The sequence below is a fragment of the Anabas testudineus genome, chromosome 16, assembly GCF_900324465.2.
Source record: "Anabas testudineus chromosome 16, fAnaTes1.2, whole genome shotgun sequence".
NCBI classification, from domain to species: Eukaryota; Metazoa; Chordata; class Actinopteri; order Anabantiformes; family Anabantidae; genus Anabas; species Anabas testudineus.
Window position 1 is genome coordinate 15,266,603 of NC_046625.1, and position 24,720 is coordinate 15,291,322.

Here is a 24,720-nt window from a genome sequence, read left to right on the forward strand (position 1 = left end):
TTTATGAAGAAGAGAAAAGAACAAAGAGAGATACTTGGGGTAGGGTGTGTGTGTAACAATGTGAGCATTTGGTATAGGGAGAAGTTTTTCTGTTTATAGTATATGACTGTTGCCTTCACAGCAGTTGGCATATCTAATGTATGCAGTTGAGATGAAAAATAGGGCAGCAATCTTAGGTTTTCTTCAGTAACTCCCATTAGGTATTTACCTCTAACCATTTGTGGTCCCCTAGGCACTAAAATTGAATTTGACTTTGGGTGCACTCCTGGAGCGATTTCACGCTGGTAGTGAGATTATTTCTTGAGTCTTGGGCAGTGCTCACATTGACAGGGGTCCTGTGCAGTTTTAGATGGGGGGGGGGGAAAGAACATGTGGTGAATGACAATGTCCATGTTTTATGAATTGGACAACCTCATAATTTGGAAAAACATCTGGAAATTCAGCACCATACTGGTAATTGCTTTCTCTGTTTTTGCAATTAGGTGTTGTTATTAGCTTTGGGGAAAATATAGTTACTAAAACCAAAAGCAAATGTGCAATGGTAGCTGTCTGGAAGAAATATGGAATTTCAGAACAGAATTTATCTTAGTCCTTCACCAACAAACCTCAGTTAAAGCTAAAATACTGTTGTGGCTTTTATTCGTTTAGAGAATCTGCACATCGCTCAAATGTGAATGTCAAAGTTGTTCAGCCTCAAAATGCAAGCCATAATAGTTGGACTTATTCTGTGATAAAGTACCACTTTGCAAACAGGGAAAATTGATATTATGTTTAGATTTTAAAGATCCAGTGTGATTGATCGGTAGGTTACTAGATTTTGTCATTTTATTATTATCCACTGCAGATAGGTTTGGTTCACTTACCCTGTGAAACTATGTGGTTGCATTTAGTTCTTAAATTGGCTACTTAAGGTTTTCACATGTACTGTATGTGGAGACAGTTAACAGTTAGTTTTTTTTTTTATTACATATAACCAAGGAGTATGTACATCTTTTTTGTCATTATTGTTGATATTTCCTCAACTTTTTTGTGAGTATACTTTTTGAATTGACGTAAATAAAATGGTTAAAACAGCTGTTGAAGAGCTGATAGAACTGTGCAACCTAGCTGGTAAAGTATAGTTATTAAGGTATAGATGAATTTTATCGATCAGTCAGCAGATGGAGAGATGGTCACAGGAAGTATTAGAGAACACATGAATTTTAAATCCTTGTTTCATGACCAAAGGCTGGCACGCAGAAGACTACCTACAGGAAAGGATTGTGGAACGTGCTCCAAGTCCCAGCTGTTTTCCACGAGGGAAGTTTCCTCATCTGCTTGCTTGTACCGGGATATTACGACCAGTCACGCCTCACCGATTGGCTTTTTGTCCTCCTCTGGGGCAGATTGTCATTTTTATCTACCAATTGATAACCACGCTTCCTGCCCTGAGCCCACCCTCCCAGGAGACCAATGTAAAGAGGATGAAAACAGGAAGACAATTCCATCCCTCAGCGCCTCCATCTCGCACACTTCTAGCTGGTAGCCTATTAGACAGTTGAAAGGACAGATTACCGCATCCCATTTCCACACACCAAAGGCTAGACGTCACTAGCTATTAGTTATTAGACTCAGTCATGGATTGACATTTGCTTCTTCAACATAGTGCGATAGTCACTGTGTGATACTTCTGTTATTAAAGTCTGCATTTGGTACAATATGTTGGTGAAATAATTATTTTTATTTTGATCACCTTTTCCTTTCTACCATTCAGAAACAGCCCATCATTTAATTTCAGAAGAAATATACCATATGAAATAATTTTCTTTCCCAGCTTCGCCTGTTGTTCTTTTTTTAAAATGGTTTTAGATGTACCTGAGGCCAGAGGTTTGCCTATTATTTTATTTCCATATTTTCACATTTCTGTATTCTGGAAAACATGCTCAGTGAGTTTATTTGACTGTCTAAAAGTAGTTATTCCATAATGGAAAGCTTGGTTTCTGTTTGCTATTGTGTATCAGGAAGCTAACAAACCATCCAAACACTGAACTTCCTTCTACCCTATTTACAAAAATGAGGGGACTGAAACATTAGAAACACCTCTTAATATAATGCCATACAGTAAGAGATATTTAACCTTGTGAAAGTAGAATTCAAGGTAGTTCTGCATGGCCGAGAAGAAAATAACAAATTGCAGTAGCAATTACTGTTTCACTTTGAAAAGCTATATGTAGTGAAATAGTGATTGTTGTTTTCAGGACATTCAGTTCGTCTCTTGGGTCAGAAGAAAGATGGAGGCCGGAGACTCGGAGGTGCTAGACTGGACTTGCCCAAGATCAGGAAGAACCCTCTCATTGAAATCATTTCCATTAACACCGGGTAGGACACACAAACACTGAACACATCTCATAAATTATTCAGCTTTAACTATGAATTTAATATCACTGCATCCTTTTCCTGTGTGTGTGTGTGTGTGTGTGTGTGTGTGTGTGTGTGTGTGTGTGTGTGTGTGTGCACGTGCCTGCGCGTGCACATACAGTTCTATGTGTTCTTCAAATGTACTGTAAGTGTAAAAAAAAGCAGCGTTTGTCTACCTTTTTGTATCATGTTCCATTTAACCATTTATCATTAATAGAGGGAAATCTCCTTCCATTGTCATCTTCCTGAATGTGTTATTCAGGAACAATTCTTTGTTATTTTGGCTTTTATGTCACTGGTATTGGGTTTATTTAAGACTACTTCTTTATAGTATTGTTTGGTAAAGCACACTTGAAGTGTAAATGGATACATAATTACTATGGCTGGATAGGTACGGTTGTTAGACTTGACCACTTTCTTTTGCTAGATAAGCACAGGCACATATGCCCACATTTTTTATGGTGTAATTTATGTTGTTTATAGATCTGTGAGTCTTCCACTAACCCGTGTGTTGTATTGTCAGTGGGCTAGTTAAAAAGGGTAATGACAGACTAATTCTTGGGGCTATGCTAGGCCCTGACTTATAATAATTCATCAATCATCTTCCTGAATGTTTTCAGGCTCTGTACATTAATAACTTTGCCACACACAGCACTACTGTTGTGTAACACCTGAGCTTTCTTAGTTTAAGCAAATACTCTTCTATTTTTAAGCCATTTGGCTTTTTGATAGTCTGTCAAGAAAACTGCTGCTAATAAGAAGTTGTAGACATTACATGCTGTGTGTTGAAGTTACCTTATTTCATATTGTCACAATAAGTGTACCTGTTGTTCAGGGCCACATTTAAAGAGCTGTCTGCGTCTTAGATGTTCTGCACTGCTGTACTGTGTCTGCAGAGCTTAGTGATCTTTATTCATATAATTGCTTTATTACTAGATTTCTTGTTATGAAGCTGTAACACTGTGATTCTGATCTGTTCTTAGTCTCTTTGTTGATGAATGGGCCTTTCACTCCTGCTAACTCAGATCATAACTCTAATGAGAACCCTGCTCCAGTTGCTTGTGTACCTGCTTGACTGGCTAGTTTTAGTGTGCTTTTGTGGGCATTCTTGTATGTCCCCCTGCTTATGAGTGCAGATGTCAGCTTCTCACCAGCCCTACTCCAGCAGGGGGTCTGTATTTGAAAGGACTGTTGTTCTACAAAAGGTTCAGACTGGCTATAAACACGTTGCTTGTTTTTACTCTTTTAACTGGAACTCTTTTAGGGTAGTATGGGGATTACGCCAATATGTTGTCTGGGTGAATCGGTTCTTGACAAATCTCTCCCAAATAACACTGGTGTTACTGACAATTTAAGCCTAATGTGTGCTTTTGTGTGAGTTGGTCAGTCATTAGTGTCAGTTGTTTGACATGGCTCTTTTAATGTGTGTGTGTGTGTGTGAGAGTATATGTGATAAAGAAAAGAGAATGTGTCCATTGTGTGCCTGTTTTAAATGTTCTTCTGAGCTAGTAGTGACATCATTGGTGACATTTATCAGCAGAGGGAATAGAGAGATCTTTGTCTGGCATACAGAAACACACATTCAAAACATTGGTTGTAGTTGTTGTTCAGATTGCCTCTGCATCACAAGTGAAGATATATTAATTTGTAGTGTGTGGTCTTTAATCTCTGTTATTTAATGCCTGTTTGTGTGTGAACACGTGCATTATTTTAAGTTCTCTTTTTCCTTCACTGTTTGTTTTTTTTTTTTTCCCAAATGTCATATCTATGTCATGCTGCAGGTCAAGGCCGTTAAAACAAAAACTGTAATCTCAATTTTAGGGCATAATATTTGATAATATTTTATCATACTAACTCAATATTGAGTTAATAGAAGGATTTCCCTATATTTTTTATATAAAACAAAGATTTATGTTTTGCAATAACCAGCATTTAATTTCATTAATCATGTTGCTAATGTCAGGGATTTTACTAAATCCACACTAAAGGGAGGAAAGGATTAAACAGAAGTGAAATAAATTCTTAAATTGGGCTCTCTGGAACCCGTAGATATCACCTCATTGAATTTCTCAGCTCCTGCAGTCGCTAGAATTTGAATCATATATAGACTCAGAATATTCTTAGTGAACTCCTCATTGTTCTGTCTAAATTGAAAGGAAAGCACCTGCTTACCACCATTATAGTATTTTTGACTTTCTGCATCTTCCATTGAACACAGTAGGTGGTGCAAATCAAGTGGGACCCAGTAAAACACAATGCTCTCACTTGTGCAGGTTAGAGAACTTGTGCTGCTTGTCATACTGTACACGCTACTTCTATAAGGTCAGATTCTCATCAGAAATCCTACTGCAGGGGAAACACAACATGCACTTTTAGATGTAAAGCAAACTCGGACTGCTGCTAATTTTAATTCTGCACAACATTCACATTCTTAAATAAAACCTGTTTACTCGTTTACCAATGTGCTGCACACAGTGATTTTAGTCTGGCTCTGACAAACCTACTCTACTTCACTTTATTAGGACAAATCCTCACAACAGCCTGGCACGGTGTTTCACCTGGGATTACCATGAAAATTAAATTTAGCATTTAAATTGATTCACAATATTAGTTTCATTAAGTTGCATATTAATTTCATTTGCACTTATTAAATCTAAACCAACTTAATTGACTTTTTTCAACCACTTAATTTCATATCAATCACAAAATAAATTCAGCATAGTCCGGCTAGTCCACCAATGCCCCTCTGGCTTTATGTCTTCTGGGCTATTAGCACAACTATAGTGGGTCATCTTAACTTGACACAGTAATGGGAAAAAAAACCCAGATTGTATTGTGGACATATAAAACATATTATGAATATGAAGTGAAATCTTTAAGCTACAGTCCATACAGCTGTACCATATTAGTCATATTCATTAAAATGCAGTTCATTTAAATGTAATTACCGTCACTAACATGTAACGGGTTTCAATTGGTGATCTACAGAAGGTTATTAAATTGATTCAGTCTCACATATTTGAAATACTTTTATCAGCCTTTTATTTTCTTCTGCCATGAATAAATAACAAAACAAGCTATTTGAGATGGAGTGACACAAAAGATGCTGAAATTCAAAAGGAATCAATCAAACCCAAGGTTTTTAGGGAAGCTACTTTTTAAACAGATCTTACTAGTGGTAAATGTCTAAATCTACCTCCTTCTTTAGGTAATATTTGGATTTACCGCATTTTAATAGAAAACTTTTCTCAGTTTGCGTATGATCAGAAAAAGGGGAAGGAGATAATAAAACCAAATAAATGAAAAATATACAAGAGAAAAATTTAATTATTTTCTTAACATGGGGCATCGTGGTTATTTCGAACTCCATGTTACTCTTGCTTTTAAGGTTGACTACAGCAGCTGATGTTGAGCTTGTGCTCTGTAATTAGCTTACGATCCAGTCGCCAGCATAAAGTCTGGATTGTTTCTTGCATTGATACTCCCATAGCTTCTTTATGTAAACAGATTAGCCTGAGGGCAGAGCTCATTTTTTATTCAGCCTCAGACTGGAAAAAGACTTGTCTATCTAATGCTCTTTTTTGTGTCCTGGTTTCAGCACACTTGATATTATTAGGGAAGCTGGTGTGTGTATCTGTGTGCAATTTGCCCCAGGTTACAAACCGTCCTTCCTTGTTCTTTGTATATCTCCATATGTCTGTATGTGTGTTGTCAGCAACCGTAAAAGCCCTTTTGTGAGCAAGTTGAATTGTGATGCTTCAGTGTCATAAACAAGACCTTTACAGCCACTCAGTCAGAATGGGTCATTAAATGTGTGTTCATTTGCCTGTTTGTGTGAACCTTTGCAGTTAAACTCAAGGCAGTAAAGTTAAAAAACTTTGTTCCACAATTACAGCTCATTTGATTTCATTATCTCTCTTTGCCATTTTCTATTTAATCACTTTTTTTGGCAGGCATAATCTGTCATTGTTATAGTTCTGTGCTAAAGTCAGGTGTTAAAGATCCTCAGCTCAAACCCCAAGCCAATAGTCAATTTCATTGTTCGTATCCTCCAGGCAAGCGGGTAGACAGGAGGACGCAGAGGGAAATGGCAGTGGAACTAGGCTTCTTGTGATTTGAGAGCTCTGTCAAACACATGAAGAAAGAATTGCTGCCAGCCTGACTGCTGCCCTTGATGTGTGATTGCTGCACTGGCAGTTCATACTTTGCAACAAATAATTAGAAGCTGAATTCATGCTGCTATGGAGGCCTCCCTTGCTGGTAAAATCCTGTGTAAATATTACACTCAAAGTTATGTTTAGCATTTATGGTCACACACTGAGTAAATATTATACAGTATATTTATACATTTGTGTGTGTGTGTGTGTGTGTGTGTGTGTGTATATATATATACCACCTGTCCAAAAAGTCACACACTCGAATATTTTGTTGGACCGTCGTTAGCTTTGATTACAGCACACATTCACTGCGGCACCGTTTTGATAAGCTTCTGAAATGTCACAACATTTATTCCCATCCATAGTTGTATTCATTTTTCACCAAGATCTTGTATGATGGTAAAGTCGGACTGCTGTGCAAAGTCTTCTCCAGCACATCCCAGAGATTCTTAATGGGGTTCAGGTCTGGACTCTGTGGTGGCCAATCCATGGGTGAAAATTATGTGTCATGCTCTCTGAACCATTCTTTCACATTTTGAGCCCGATGAATCCTGACATTGTCATCTTGGAATATACCTGTGACATTAGGGAAGAAAAATCCATTGATGGAGTAACCTGGTCATTCAGTATACAATGACCAGGTTATTCACACACACACACACACACACACACACACACACATATATATATCCCCCCATTGTATGATGCTGTGAACACACTATGCTACTTTATGTGATGTCTTCTTTAGCAATGCTGACATCTCTTGAATAGAAGCAAACATGGAGGGATTTAATACATAATACGCCTTAACATTCTGTTTTTGTTATGGAAGAGTGGAAATTTTTCACTGGGTTATTGGCTTCACGTATCCAGAGAATACAAAAGATAACCTTGGAGCCCATGCTGTATTTTATCCTCTTTGCTTTGTTCAGCTCCATCCATTCAGATCCCCATTTTATGTTTTTCACCTTCTGACACTAAATGTAACATATTTATTTACTTAATGGAAAGCTAATTTAATCTGGACATTAAGCCATGTTGAATATTGCACAATGGTATTGTTTGGGTTTTGTATTGATATTTAATACCTTTTAAACATGAATGCTTTGGGTGCTTTACTCAAGCTACATAGTATTAATCTTTAATCATTTTTTTCTCTTTTTGTATTCTATTTTTTCTGGTTGTCTATAATCATAAGGGATTTGAACAGGCTAGTAGCTAATTTCTCACAGCCCTTTATCCCTACCAAATCCTTGATTCCTACGATCATTAATAATCACCATAGCAAAATACACACACAGCAATTACACACTATGTAAATAAAGTCAACAAAGGTGTGAAATGTGTCTGCTGTCTTTAGTGTTCATGTGTGTTGTGATTGTTGTGTTGTGATTGTGTTGTGAAGTTGTGTTTGGCTGCCACAAATTCTCTGTCAACTCTCCAGGCCGACACAGTAGAATATTAAGTCTTATCAACTGCGCTTCTGACCTTCACATAGATATGTGTCAACCATTGTGAACTAGCTTATAATCTTGACTTTAGCCAAACAAGGAAGAAGTACACCATAAATTTTAATTTGTTAACTTTACTTCAAACAAAGCATTCAATTAAAGACTCATCATTCTGACTGACTTTTCTCAGGTTTCGTGTTTTGCCAGTGTCCTTGTCACTACTGGTAGCATGAGGAAGTACATGCAGCCCAATTAGGTTATATTAGGTTAGATAATCCAGGGTAGTAAATACCAGTCATGCTTTTCAGCAGATGAATGACGCCTTCAACACTGATACTCTTGCTTCTCTTTCGCTTCTCAAATCAGCAAATTTATTGAGGTATTCTTTTCTTGCCTTGCAGCAGTTTGCATGTGGAGATCATTTGAATTTGTGTTTTTGATGCCAGTGCCCTTCCTGTCTTTCTAAGACATAAATGACAGCATACACAAATATGTTGCCTTACATCCAGCTCCAATTTTCACACAATGCCTAAAGCCTAAAGCATGGCTAAGCATGATTCAGAATGACTGAAGTGAGCTAAGCAGGTGAACAGTGAGGAGCGGTAATTCTCATCACTCCACCGCGCTCTGGTGCGCAACATGAGCCATCATGCTTGCAAATATACATGGCCCAGAATTGGTTATCTTAGATTGATTGGTAGGGTAACTGGTCATAGCCGATCAAGCTTAAAACCTGCCAATTCAGATCTCCAGCCAATCAATGAATGCATCTTCGCTTCATACTAAACAATAACATGGTATCCTTTACTACTATAGGAACAGAGGAACTAAATCAGCATGCACTGTATGTCTTTGCTTGAAAGAGTAACAGGAGCACAGTAGTAGGAGGAGGAAAAAGGGAGAGAAGGGAAGTCATTAGCCAAGGTACAAGCAAATTGTAACAGGGTGGTCTTTAGAAATTAGAATTTGTTCAGCAGTTGCAGTGTGGAAATGAGTAATTCCTAGGAGAATGAAGAGTTTTGGCTAGAGGTGCCATATGATAAGTCTCTTCTTTTCCTAGTTTTCTTTACAGACACAAACAACTGAAGCAGGCATATCTGCTCTAGCTTAAGAATCTCATTCAAACTTTAATACCCACCACCGGGGCTCAAATGATATTCACTGCAGATAATTTCACCATATCGCTTTCTCGCTTTAAAAGCAAATACACACGCCACGTTACAGTGCTCGAGTTGACTGCATTTCTCATTTAATTGATTCTGGTGCAATGATCTCATCTTTTCTTTTTCTGTGTTGATTTTATTCCCAAGGAGCAGAAGTGAAAACGACTCATGTGCAAGAGCACCAAAACAAAGAGAAAATGTGCTGATGTGCTTCAGAAAAGTGGAGCAGTGAACGGTGTTTACACAGGGGTTTTTGATCACATACATATGTGTAGGATTGTGTAAATGCATGGCTGCACAATAAATCCACAATCTCTTTTTTATTATTATTTTCCAAACATTCAACACATACACACGGTTCCACAAAGAAAATTCTCATTTTCTTTTTCTATTTTGTTCCCAACACACACACGTCATATATAGACACACACACTCACACATGCCTGCACTCCCACACCTTTTCTCGCTGTGTAGCGTGGTGGCCTTTCCTGCTGTTTATCAAACCAATGTATGGGTAGTTTTCAGCTCCACTGGTCTGAACATATTATTCCATTTCCCACTGCTTAACACACAAATACATGCCTAAAACGGTGGCACGCTCACACACACACACACTCTCTCTCTCCCTTTTTCTTTTTCTCTCTCCATCTCCATCCACTGTTCTCCCCATTCACTCACCAGGAGAGACTCTGCTCCCCACAGTAAATCCAAAAGATTTATGTGCCTCCTTGAACAAAATGAGATTGTGTGTCATTACAAGGCATTATACCGCAGAACCCCTGAGTAACTGAATTAGCCCCAGTGTGTCACAGGCAAACACAATTTACGCACACAGACACACAAGTGATCATCTTACAGACTATTTACACAGTTTACTACATGTTTCCTTGTGAGATGTAAAAGGTTGATAGTTCTCGAACCAATGTTGTTAGACAGAAACACCATCCTAGAGATTTGAACTTCAGGAATCTGTTTTTATCTGTGTTGTTTGCGTGTACATACTGTTGCCAATATCCTCTATTGTGCTGCTTTGTAAGGCCAACTGAAGCCATCTCATTTGTTGCTTTCAATCAGTCAGTAAGGTCACATTACCATCTGCAGGATCGCTGTGCATTATTGTGAGCCAATCTTTACCTATGGAGCAAATGAAAATAGTTGCGGTGCTACCTGCAGATATTACAGTCAATCCTAACTGCTGGTCATGCTCAACCTGACGACAAGGAAATCCAGTTGCCATGATTCGACTTCCAGATGCTGGTCATGTATGTTGAATAGGTCTGAAATCCTTTGAAGTAGGTACTCAACAAGTTCAATCACAGAAACTTTACAGATGTGTGACACATCACAAAGTAGAATGTAGATGGTTGTATTAAGCCTGCAGTTAACATGTCTGATACCTGCAGATGTCCTGCTTTAGTTAATCGCCTGCCCAGCCAGAGACTCTGTGAAATAGTCAGTCAGTGAGACAGTCAGTCACTAGTTCAACAAGTAGTTTATTTGAACATTGACATTATTACTTTAAGTTCCGGTGAGCGGGTTGCTTAGTTTTGCCAACAAAACTTTGTGTCAACAAAAAGTGAGTTCATTATTGAGTCAGTTACACAGTAAAATGATTAGTAAGGGTGGCAGACAGCAGGTGAGATAATCAACTGGCCAAACAGTTAATCAACCTGCTTGTAAGTCTGACTGCACCTCTTTGACTGACTTTATCAGCATGTCTGGTGGTTCAATAATAAACAAGCATGGTACCATTCTTGTCCAGTAACAATGGGCTGACTGATCTGGTACAAACACTTTCTCAAGGCCTCTCTGCAGACAAAACAAGAAGTTGGGAAAACATTCATAGTTCCTATGTAGACATGGGGTTGTGGTTTCACACACATGCACATGTTCTCATACACATGCACGTGCTGTCTTTCTTTAGTCAAAACATCAAGCAAGGCTGCTGTAGTAGTTACAGAAATTGAAGGTCAGCATGTGACACATTTTCTAAAACCCGCGCACACACACACACACACACACACACACACACACACACACTTGAACACACATAGCTGTTTCAGTGTGTAGCACTGGGAAAACAAGACTAAATAACAGAATTCAAGAGGTTAGACACAAAGGCTGAATTGAACAGTGACAGGAATGGGCCCCAGCTGCATGAGGACACACAGCCATACGCACACTGGTCTACTTACAGATGAAAGGAAGCATGTGCGCGTGCAGACTCGCAAACCCCTCTACATCACACACACACACACACGTACACACAAAAATATTGTCAACACATACAAAAATGCGAAAGTGCGATTGTGTAAGATAATGGTGAGAGACCTTTGTGTTTATTTATTTTTTCATTCTGACCAGACCTACTTACTGGCAGGGCAGAAAGCAAGTCGATAAGACCGTCTGTTTTCAGGTCTTAACCAGCTCCTCTGTGGTCAGGGGTGTCTCTTAAAAAAAACACAGAACTAGGTTGTTTCACAAAGTTTGACTGTTAAAGATATGTCACATGCCCGTATTTCACTGAATATTGCAGGATCCAATAAGTAATGTGGCTGCATGCTGACATGCAGGACTATCAACATCAACAAACTTTTTTTATGTGGTTCCTCATACAGTTGAATTTGTTTGCTTTTGTTACTGGTACAACTGTGCTTCTACTTCGTCAACACCTACTTCTTTGTTTAAAAGGTGAGCCGAGAACATGTAAGGATCATCATCTTTATTCACATCACACAAGGTTATTGGTATGCATGCAAAGTTCCCAAGCAACTTGAATGTAGTCAGGTTCTTACTCATGACAGTGTATCAAGGATAATTTGGGTTAAGCTGCCAAACCTTCTCTGAATAACTAATTATCTTCTATTCATTGCTACTAATAGGTCTTTACTCCATTGTGCCAGCAGTCTTTGTTCCTTGACTCCACATTATTTCACAACCTCCACTTTGACTTTGAGATGACACCAACAGTAAATTTACAGGCTTGAGGCTTTGTTCACTCATATAATAGCAGTTTTAAGATTTTGTTTGCTCATATACCCACTCCACCCCTTTCCCAGTTTCCAACAATAAGCGCAATGAATAATCTTGCTTTACAATTTGCAAAGCACACCGACTTTCCCGCACAGTTTAGGCTTTGTTTTCATAATTGCATCTTCAAGCTGGCACAATACAAACCCCCATGAACACACGCTCACCGTTTTCTAATTAATGTTTAGACCCTAAATGCTTATCATTGAGAGAACCTTTCCCTGCTCAACTCAACTCTCTTCCAGTCTGTCTTTAAAATGCTCCACAATGGAGCCTCTCCAAGGGGAACTATACTGTATCTGTTTGCTAAGCATATTTGTGTGACTGTCGAGGGAGGTTTCCAAACGTATAGAGGAACCTCAGGGTTTTCCTTTCTTTGTTACCTTTTCAAAGCTGAAACCACACAATATTCTCTCTCTCACAAACACAGACTCACACACCAGGGAGGTAACCTCTCTTATTGTAACTCACTGGTGAACTACACTGCTGTCAGGTACAACATCTACCTCTGTGGTTTAATTAAGTGGGATGAAACAGAAGAGAAGGAAGACGGAAACAAAGGAGGAAAGTCGTGGAGGGTTGATGAGGAGAAATATTTGGTATTAATTCAATTGTCCTTTACAATGCTGGAATGTTGTTGGTGTTGCTGTTTTTATCAAGAGCAGCTTAGTTATTTTAAGCTACATTCTTGTTGCTGGGTAGAGGGAAGCAATTCCATTGTAATTAAAATCTCTTCCCTCTCCTCTATTCAAATAAAATACAATAAATCCCAGCCAAGCACGGCTTCAGTGTGTCCCACACAAGTGACACTGCTCCTCTGTTTTCTCTAAGGCTTCTGACTAGTTGTCGCTGTCTCTTTAGGCTGATCGAACCTGCTAATGTGCCATTGTGATACTGTACAAATGTTCAGCAGCACACTCTCACAGGCACATGAACCCACACACACATAATTGAGGAAAGCGCACACACACACACAAGCCACTGGCTGTCTCTGGAGATTAATGTAGCTGTGATCCACTCAGCTGGGCCTGATCACATTAAGATGGATGGACCCCCCGGTGGTGTATGTGTGTGTGTGCGTGCACATGCGGGCCCCATCTGTCTGTGTTTTCTCCACAGCTAGGTCCTGTGACCTAGCTGCCATCTTTAGTGTGCTCAGCTAGGATAAGCAATACCCCGAGAGGTAGAGATGGATGGACAGATAACTATATTCCCTGTTTTTTCCACCGTGACATTAAAAAAATGCTCTTGGGGTTTTAGTTGTGTTTCAAAATGATTATATAGATACTGAACGTGTACCCTTGTGCACCTATGACGGTCTTACATGTTCCATTAGTAAAAGAGAGGGAGCCAAAATCTTAGGTTACCCCTCTATTCGCTAATATCAGCACTTCTGTTTATTATGTATCTTAATACCTTAAACCTCTTCTGACGTTGCTTTGTTATTATTTTCAAACGGTCTGACAGCCCTAATTATTTGTCCCTGACATCTGACTTCATTCTACACTTAATAAGGCCTAAATGTTACTAGGGTCACGCTTATTAAGATCGCTGTTGCAGCTTTTACACAAAAGTGACCAGGGCGCTCATTCAGACATAAAGCGGATACGTTCATATGCCGTAAGGTTAATGGAAAAGAGTACATGTTTGAAAGAGGCTTCATGTACTGAAGGACAGTTTTTAGTATTACACAGGTATAGACATGAAAAAGGATTATGAATAAAATGGGAAAGTATTTTGGTATTATTTTCCTTTCAAGTACTTTGATCCGCATAAACGCACACATTTAACTAATTGCAGTGTTTAACTTCCCACCCAGCAGAGTGTTCCAGCCACTAACTAGTGCTACTGCCAGAAATTCAAGCCAAAAGTGAAATAATGAGTGAAACAGAACTCCTTTATGCATATGAACTGCATATATTTTTAACCCAGTATGACAAATTGGGGGTAAAAAATAAAACTTTACTCAAAAAAAAAAAGAAAAGGGGAAAAAACTTAATGGTGGCAGAAGAAAAGACCCCTTCATCCTACACAAAGACTCTCAGAGTTCACGCCACATTATATTTCTTTATCTGATGCTGCGTTTGTCTGCGGACTCCACTCTTTAGTCCCCTTCCAGTCATGGTTAATTTGAAATTAAGCATTATGACTTGTCATAAAACAAAATAATGTCTTGAATGTCTGAGTATGAGAGACAACTGGTGGCAGTTATTTTGGAGCTAACTGGAAAACCGTTTAGGAAAGAAAGGAGTGTTTTGATTCCCAATTTTCATCTTCTGCTCTCTTGAGGGAAAAAAAAGTGCATCAATTGATCTTATTAAACCATTAATAACTCTTTTTCAGATCTTGGGCCACGTTGTTCTCAGTCCTTCTTGTTTTAACGGTTTGGTTTTGAGGATTCAAGTAAAAATGTTTATGGTTCGATATCGATTTTGAGATGTTATATTGTAAATGATTATGTGCAGTATGTGTCGATTTTATAACGAATCATGAATATAAATAAATAAATGTACTGTTTTTTTAATAGAAAATTACATTTTTGGCATAATGTAGCCTGTACATTGCAGATTTTCACATTTTTGCTTAAATAATTGAGGAACTTATGTGACAATACAACATCTCACCCTAACTGTAATGAAGATGTTTCCTTTTGTTGTAGCAATAGAAATACGTGTCCATCTCATGCTCTTCCTCTTGTTTTCTTTGTCTGACTGTTTCTCTCCAGGTGTCTGAATGCATGTACGTACTGTAAGACCAAACATGCCAGAGGGGACCTGGCCAGCTATCCCATTGAGGAGCTAGCGGAGAGAGCCAGGCAATCTTTCCAGGGTGAGTACATCATTGCTCTTCCACATGTGCAAACACACAATCAAAACATGACTGTGAATACTAAGTTATTTCAAAGAGTTGCCGAAATGGCAACGGTGTAAGGTTCACCGAAGTTCCGACAAACATATACTGGCTGTTATACTTGATGCATATGTTGTGGAACTATAAGCTGCTGTTGGATAATTGGTACATATGAAGTGCAGACGTTACACATGGGATTACTGACTCTTGGTGAGTGTGCGAATTTTCTAAGTGGATTATTTTGTGTATTAGTTTTGGTTCTTGGTGCTGTTATTGATTATGTTTGCAAAGATTTATGTCACGTGTGGCTTTACTAACACATGTTGATGTTTTTGTTCTTGGGTAGAGGGTCCAGCCAGTTGACTCTAGTTTTATGCCAAATGAACAGCTGCTGTGATCTAGCATCTGTTCCTTAAGAGCAGACTCCCTCATTTCCCAACTGCACAGCAGGCCATGCCTCTTAGAGCCCAGAGCAGGTCAGTCAAGGGCAAGTCTACACATTGATAACACAAATGTCACTTCTAGATAATTTACTTGTCTGTTTTATGACTTCTATACCAACATAGCCATTTGGATTTTTAATAGTTAGTTTTTCTGGTTTGCAGTCTAAAATGGCTCTAATAGGGACAGAAAAAGAAGTGTGAGTTTGTAGTTTAAGACAGAAATGCCTTACAGGTCCTCAACTGGCACCTGCACTAAACAGTACACGGCAAACACCAGTTTCAGACAGGCCAATAAAAACAAAAGACTGAGATGAGCAAAAGAGCACAGACATTAGACACTGGAAGATTGAAAGAAGGTGGTGTCTACAGATGAGTAAAGGTTTGAGGTCTTCAGATCAAACTGAAGAACATTTGTGAGATGTAGAACAAATGAAAAGATGCTAGAACAGTGCTTAATACCTTAAGCTTTATTCACACTGACAACAGCATTGTGTCCAAAAACCACAAGGGGGTATGTTGATACAGACACCAGCAGGAAAGTGAAATATTAACCTGGAAGTCTAGTGTTTGGCCTTAACAGGTATAAAGATGCTGCATAACAGTTTGAGTTCTTTTGTATCAGCATCACACCACATCACTCACTCTCATTGCCAGAGAAGTATCTTTGTTAATATGAATGAAGTAGTATGGAAATTTTAAAGCAGTACTTTTGTTGATCTCAATACAGCCTTAGTTTAAATACATACCCTTGACAATGACAGGGCTTTCTAAATCCCATCCAGAACTCTTTCAAAGAGCTGTATCCATGCCACTGCAGTGCCCCAGGGTGAGCAGTCAAGGGCAGATTCACCAGCTGTTTGAACCATTAACACATTATATGTGTGTCTTTGTGCATGTGGGATATGGATGACAGTACAGGGTGAAGATTACAGTTGTTTGAGTCAGAAGTGCAGAGAAAAGCAGCATTTTAGTAAGACTTTTATGTGAGTGATATTATTGTATCTGCTTGACTGTCTTATAATACAAACATTGGGTCTGGAAGCTCAGAACAAGCGTCAATGACAATCATAGATGGAATAAATTAATTATTTAACCACTTGCAAAACCAATTTACACTCAAGCCAATTCAGGGAAATATGTATTAGACTTGACATTGGTTAACCATAGTTGTATGATACAAAGCAGGAACTTCAGGTCATGGAGGTCAAACATACAGTATAAAGGCTTTTTGTGTCTGTGCGTGTAATCTGTTAAAACGCAGGAAACATGAGTCTCAGAGACGGTTAGTTGTTTTCAAAACAGAGAAAGAGGAAGCTGGAGGTTACTGCCTGTCATGATGTACAAACCGTTGGAATAGCACAGAGATGGGTAATGAGAGATAGATGAGGTTTCACTGTCTACAGTGAATACAGTGACTGTGGACAAAATACAGTCAAAATGAAAATGCTGTAAAGTTAGTGAAGCTTATTAAGCCGTTCAGCTCCGTTTAGCGTAAATGCTGATATCGTAAATGCCACATTACCACGCACACACAGACGTGTTGAAAACCCAGGAAGACAAACTTTTCCAACATAGTTTTCAGAATTTTGTTGACATTAATTTGGCAATGTATTTACATATTTCTTTACACACACACACACACACACACACACACACACACACACACGCACACGGGCGAGTGTGATAAGCAGATTCCATCTCCGGATTAATTGGCTATCCACACTCTTTGGTAGAGTCATCTACCACATTTATGGACCAAAGGCATACTATTTACTTCATCAAATATTTTGGTTGGAATTACATTATGGCAGTGCAGTCTTCTTTCACACTCTTGCTCTATTAGCCACCTTTTTCTTATCTCAAACAAACTGAGCCTCATAAATAGGCCCTGCAATTTGATTTGCTATTTGATGTCTTTTGAATAAAAAGAGACTGCAAATATGAATGCTAATTTTGATTGGCCACTCAGTCTGCATTGGGGTTATTTGATTGGTTTATCTCCGGGAACTTTGAAAGGATTTATGGGATTTATTCAAATGCGATTTGAGGTAAATAGCTCTCTTTCCATCTGGAAAAAGAAAGAGTGAGTGCACAGCTTTTAAAATAATCTGAATTATTCAAATGTCTGAATGTATAATTTTTAACATCAGAGAGGTTTGTTAATGTATGCAGGTAATGGAAGCTGTGGATGTCATAGGAAATGACAAGGTTGTGGGTGTGTGCTCAAGTGTATGGGTGGGGAGGGTGGGGGCTCATACGGGCTGTTTTGTGCGAGACATTTTGAGAAACGGTGATTGAGTGAGGGTTGGTCTGCTCGCTGGTAAAGAAGTGTGTATCTTTAATTGCGTGTGTGTGTGTGTGTGCAGAAGTGGAAGAAATATTTAATCATATTCCTCTGGGTGAGTAATTCTGAAGCTGGCAGTATTCTCTGTGAGGGGAGTACAGTGTACCAGCAGTCTGCCAACAAATCAGTGACATTTCTCCTCCTCCTCTTCGCTTTCCTCTAGTCAATGTCTGTTGCCTTCATCCTTCTCTTCTTTACTCCTCCTCTCATTTCTCACTTCTTAATGTTGGTCTTCTGTCTTGGGGATCATGAGTAGTGGCAATCAGGAGCCCAGAGTATTTTTGGACTTGACTGTACAGTATGTCAAAATGTGACACTTGCGTTTTAAGCTGTGGTAATCTCTAAATAATTAAAGACTTCTTAAAACAAGAATTTCTCATGAAACTTCTCTAGCAAAATACATGACAAAATTGAATTCCTGTTTCCCTTGCACTGAACCTCTGATTCACTGTGTTGTTCTGAACAGTACACAGTTTGCTTTTGCTGTTTTATAGTGAGGAGGTTTTCTGACATTGTGCTTTTAAAACCCGCAGATCAGACCCCTTGTCAGTACATTAGCAAAAATAACAGGGTTGACTCTGATATGAGGCCTTTCTCCCATCAAGGCTGTCCCTCTGCAGCAGTGGACAGGCTGCTAAAACCTGTAGGGTAGCACAAGGCTTCGCACATTTTTTATTTTTTGGCAGAAATGCTCATTACGGGGAAAAGGCCATTTTAAATTGTGAGTGTAATGCTAACAAAAATATGTTCTAACATTTGCTGGTCTCAGAGGTAATGCATTATCTACAGTATTTATCTGTCCCTCTGTCTACGTTTTTAAAAAAAAAAAAGGTGCTGGTTTCTTCTCTTACAGTGTCATAATCTAGTCTAAAAGGGTTTTAACCTTTGCCACCTGCAGATGTCTGGCTTTGAGAAAGTGACAGGAGGCAAGGGGCCAATAAAGCTGACTGAGGTGCTAAGGCAGTGTACGAGGGAGAACTCTATTTTTGTTGTGGTCTTCAAACCCCCACTGACGTTGCTGCCTTGTGATTTTAAACTGTTAGTAGGGTATTTTGAGATGGCCCTGTCTAAAACAGGATGTGACGCTTCATAGATACAGAGGCACTGCTATCACTCCCACATGACACACTATATTAGTGTGCGACATGCGTCTTAGCAATCACGACACAGCTTGAGTTTTGGGCTTCAGCGACTGTTGGCATGATGGCAACACATAACTGAAACCTTGTGTCATCAATTACTTTTTTCTAGACCCGACAGCTGTTGTTTTGCTCTCTGTGTAAAATTATTTGGTGCACTGTGTTTCACTGAACAACTAAAACCACTACTAAAACTATTGAAATTACAATGCAGTGTCTTTTTTGACATATAATGAACACAGATTTATCCACTAGTATTCAAATACAACATCTGCTTTTTCTAACATTTTTGCATGATGGAATCGGCGTTGAACACATATATTCACAGAAATGACACTGCTTATTTTTAATGCTCCAGCTAGATGACATATGACAGATAGCCATAGTTCGGCAAAGGTAGAAGATATGTTAGCCAAGTGGTTGGCAAGATCGCAACGTCTGTGACAGGTGTCAGATCCTCTTTACCTCTGTCGCTGCGGCAACTGACACAGATGAAGCTGTTTACCAGGAGTCATCTCAAAGATTGGGTGTTAAAGGTAAAGACTAGTGGGTGTTTAAATTACACCTTGGATTTAATCACAAGAATGGTAAATGAATCAGTCTGTACCGTGTGGTACTGAAAGCATCATTTGACAGATTTACAGGGTCAAAGCAGATGTGAGAGTGCATATATCAGTACCTGTATTTTATGTGCAGATTGGAGAGAAACACAATCTGCACATTGTTGGTATTTACTCAGGTAAAATACATGGTCAGAAAATGAAAATGAAACAAACACCACACATCTCTCTGATTGAGAGCTGGAAACAGACGTAGACAAACGGGGAGATTGAAATACTGACAGGGGCACATTGATCATAGTTGAGTCATCAACATCAAAGTGCTGTCTATTGGAAAAACCATGTGGAAAATTGCTGAGTATGCAAGTACTAACACAAATTTCCTGTGTGTGGTGGCAGTTAGATTCATTATCCTCTGGGAAACCTCTCATGGAGAAGCAAAAAATGGATTTTCTGAATCTCCTCCAGGCCGATAACTCGCAGATATTTCTCACACAGCCATAAGTTTCTCCATGTGTGCTCTTCTGCTCTGAGAAATAGTTCAGGCTCCAATGTTTTTTTTTCATAAACTGGCTGTTTATCCATTAAACTCAAAACAGACCAGTCACACATACACTCATGCACATAAACCCATATTGACATAGTGAAAACATGTTTTCTAAAAAATCTTTTGCGATTTAATTGCGCTGACACTGTGTTTTATCGTGATGGTCTACAGGGAGTTTCTTGCACTCCTTGGTTTGTTTTTTTGTCCTGACATGCAGTGTCAACTGTGGTACCAGGTCTGTGTCTTACTATCTAAAGAATATCCAGGTGGAGGTCACATTTTAGACACATCTAATAGAAAATGAAGGTAAACATGATGCAGCTGCCCCTAATATGGACTTAAATGTTATTATGGGTTATTGAGTGAAGACTGACCATCAAAATTGACCCTTTGTCAATTTACAGGTGAATTTAAACACAAAGTATGCAAAGTGGGAATGGGTCTAAATCTTCCACTAGTGAAGCACTGAGGAAGACGAAGAGAGTATCACAAAGAGTATTATTTAGATTGTGACAGATATAACTCTTTTCTTAGAATCTTAGGATCTTTAATGTTTCTCAGCTTTACTAATTCAATTCTCAGTATTTTTCACAGCGTGACCTTTATAATAAATCATGCTCATCATAGCTGCTTTAGGTTATTAATTTTAGTAAATTAAGTCTAAGATACATATGCAAAATAAACCATTTAAAACTGTCATGCACAGACTAGAAATTAAAGTTATATCAAGTTAAATAATTGTATTCTGGGATTTCAGAATACAATTAATGAACCTATCACTTACCCACATGAAACGGATAATTCCAAAATGCGCATAAACTCACATAATGCATACGAGCTTGTATGGACACTTGTCTACATGACCCAGAACCCAGTACAGAACCCATGTGATCACAAAATATGCATTTGTCAGTTCCTGCACAGGATATATGCCAAAAGTTGTTGACCTCTGGACATGTTAACACACACGAGTGTTCATTTGCCTGCCCACTCAGCTTGTACTGCCAAGAAAAGTAGCTACAAAGTGACCGAAAGGGAGTTGTACGAATGTAGTTTCTCATTCTCCAGGCAGAGTAGATAGTCCCGCAGTTAGTGTTTTCATCCACCATGCAGTCAGCTTGTTTCTACTTATGTCTAATCCCTGTACCCTGTCTGTACCCTCCATCTGTCTCTCTGCCTTGTCTCTGTATAAAATATGTCACTGGTTGTGTCATTATTGTAAGTGCAGTGTCAGACCATTCACAATTAGCCCCAGAAATAATAGAAGGCAGATATACGTATTTAGTCCTCTGTGCACCTCCGTACAACCCAGCTGCTCATCATACATGGTCATGATACTGATTGTGTTTGTCTGGGTCTGTATTCTGAGTCATCTCAGAGACACTTGAGATGAGATAGGACAGGTTTTTTTGGTTTTTGTGTCTTTTCCCATTCTTTTTTTTCTTATTAACATTTAAAATTTTTTTTTTTTCCTTGGCTCTTAAAGCTCAACCGCTGTCCTTAATTTGCTCTCCTACTTCTGTCTTGTTTTGCTCCTTTTCATTCTCAACATAGGCTGAACAAAAGACAGCACAGGGTGGTGTGTGTGTGTGTGTTTTTGAGAGTGCGCGTGTGTGTCTGTATGTGTGTGCGAGCGTATACCGTCTTGTCCTGTGATTGAGTGCCAAGCTGGCAGCACAGACTAGTGAATAGGGGGCCCCTTTCACACAAAGGGAGCACAGGATATGCACAAACACACACATACACACACGCAGAACTCACAGTCAATGCCAGACTGCAGGCCACCAACTGCACACCTGGCATGCTGCTATTATGTCACCACTGTGTGTTTGTATGTGTGTGTGTGACATTGTGTAAGTCCAGCAGACGCCATCTGGTCTGTCCTCAGTGAACTTGGGTCCACACCTCTCATCTCTCCGTACTCCAGTATTCTACTGCATTTGAAATGCTTCAATCAGTGCCAGATTTTTTAGTAACACAGTATTTCCCCAGTATTTTTTTCTACTGTATCCATTAGAGCTGCTTAATCCTCTGTTATACTGCTAAATGAATGTCACCTGTATCTATTTATACACAGTTGTACTGCTGTTTATCACCGTAACAGCCACATCTGGACTCTTTATCATCGTGCTGCTGTTTCAGTGGGCTATTTTATCTTTAACTTTCTTTACTGCACTAGTTCTATACTCTAGACATAAATAAATATATAGATGCATACAGTGTTTACTGAAGTATAGAGGAGCTATGTGAAGTATCCACTTAAAACTTGCTGTTAGATCTACATTGTATATGTGAAATGGATAGTATAGCCATTGCGATGTGTATGTTTGTGAAGTTATGCTTTGTAGGATAGGTAGTGATTTATGGCTTTTTTTTTTTTAAGCACACTGGTGTAAATGCAACAAATGCATTATGTCACGAAGACATATGATTAGAGCAATTAAACAGCTGAAGAAACAGATGGAGATGTATTACAGATTTTAAAGTTGTTTTTGGGCAGTCTGGAGTCTTAATTTCAGTTTCCCTCTCCCATCAACATCTTTCTTCCCTTTTCTCACTTCTCTTTTTCTTTGCCCCTGTGCTCCATCTGTTTATTTCCCGTCTTTCACAGTTCCACGCTCAGTCAATAGGTGGCAGTAAGACATTTGGATTAAGACTCATTAAGCTCAAGACCATGTGCCCACCTCCCTACATTTGTTATTGTCAGCTTGGCTTTGCACACACATTGTCCAAAACACATACACACAAACACCAGTAGTCGGCTTGTGCCTGTGAAAATGTTTAACTGCTGTAAGTCCTCTGACTCACATTTGGCTTTTAGTTCTTCCTCCCAAAACGCCACTGTGTTTGTGTGTGTGTTCCCTTTCCCAAGCCGTAAAGCACACTGCTACTCTGTTGTTTACATACCAACTTCTTCCTTGTTAGTCCACGCAAGAATACAAATAAATGACACCCTCTTTGTTATTGTAGATTTGTAAATATTTCTAATGACCCACTTAGAGAAACAATTTTCATAATTATTTGAGGGATGCCCCTTTCAATTAATCTGTGACCATTGTTTGTGTCCCATTCCAGTTAAAATGCTGATTAAGAAAAAACTGTCACATTCATATTAATTATAATATTATACCCTGCAAAGAAAGTGAGACAGATTACGTATAAAGTCAGTTAAATCACCTTAATACCTTAATCTGCTGATCTTAAGAGCAGCAGTTTTGCTCCTTTCTGTTAGTTCATCTTGTCGGTTTCTCTTTGTTTTTTCTCCTGGTCTTTCCGTTCTGGTTTTTACTGTCATAACTCAAAAAGTGGTACGCCACATTTCTTTTTCTCACAACAAGGATATTGGAAGGTGTTTTAATGAATCTACGCCCTTGCACTAGGAGTTGTACTGTAGTTTCACTTTGTCATTCCTGAAATAGAAATATCTTTTTTTTTCCAGTTTAATTGAAACTCAGCTGTACAAACACTAAGATACTTTCTTTGTGCTTTTCACATGTTTTATGTTTGTGTTTCACAACTAAGCCTTTGCTTCCTGGTTCACAACCAGCCACTCTACTGTTGAAGACAGACTACATGACTACATGAGGTTGTTTCTGTAAGCCCAGTGAGTCATGATGCGCGCGCACACGCTCACATGCACGTACGGATTCATGTCTCACCCTACTTGTGAGGACACGTATAGACACAATGCATTCCCTAACCCCTGACCCTAACATAACCATCATAACTAGAACTTGATCCTAACCCAAAAACCCTGTTTTAACCCTAAGAGCAGCTTTGAACTGGCTAACATGTCCTCACAAGGCAAGTATTTGAACAGTTTTCGTCCACAAGGAAATAGACATGAGAGCCCAGGCGTGCATGCGCGCACACACACACACACACACACACACACACACACACACACACACACACACACACACACACACACACATGCGCACACACACACACACACCAGCATTTAGAAAAAAGAAAAAAAAAGGCTACAAGTGGCTCAAGTCCTTAAGTTTGTGGCTACTTTGAAGTCTAGACTTGGTGCTTGTGAGACTGGAAAAGGAGTGATTAATTGGGCCGTTTAATCTACACAGTCCCTTGTTTGAACTCCTTCAGCTTTTCAGGCAGTGCCACAAACCAGAAACCTTTTTAGATACCTGCAGGGATTAAAGTTTCTGCCATGTGGCATAATTCAGTCATGTGGATTTCCGTGTGGTAAGACTGCTTTAGATCAGTGAAAGGTAGACGATTAAAGGGCAGCTGGGCATTAAGTGGCATTCACTTGTTATAGTGTAATGACTTTTTTAGTTGTTTGTCATGGCAGATCATCATCCACACTGGCTGCCCACTTACAGTTCTCAAAGTATAGAAGCCTGCATTTATTTGCAGACACAATGCAGCATTAGGTAGGGTTCCTGGCTATCTGATATTTCCTATATTTGTTCTCCTTTGAGCTCAGTTTCATTATATCAGTCACGAAAGCTATTTAAGATTTGTTTCTGACTGGGTTAAATGCTCCAATGTCAAATGTTGACTAAATCTGTAAATGTGCTTTTACCCGTTAAACTATGAAGTGATTGCCCAGTTAGATAAATAATTTCTAACTGTCCTGTCCACGGCCTCAGCACCAAACTGTTAACTGACA

The 24,720-nt window shown here is 39.0% G+C and overlaps 1 protein-coding gene across 1 annotated transcript in view; it reads left to right on the forward strand.

Moving 5' to 3' along the window:
• cdkal1 (CDK5 regulatory subunit associated protein 1-like 1) overlaps positions 1 to 24,720 on the forward strand; it is a 189,391-nt gene that overhangs the window by 68,309 nt on the left and 96,362 nt on the right. Inside the window, exons 7-8 of the mRNA XM_026371931.1 lie at positions 2,238 to 2,358; positions 14,924 to 15,027. Coding sequence (XP_026227716.1) covers positions 2,238 to 2,358; positions 14,924 to 15,027 — 225 coding nt within the window. The remainder of the gene's footprint in view (positions 1 to 2,237; positions 2,359 to 14,923; positions 15,028 to 24,720) is intronic.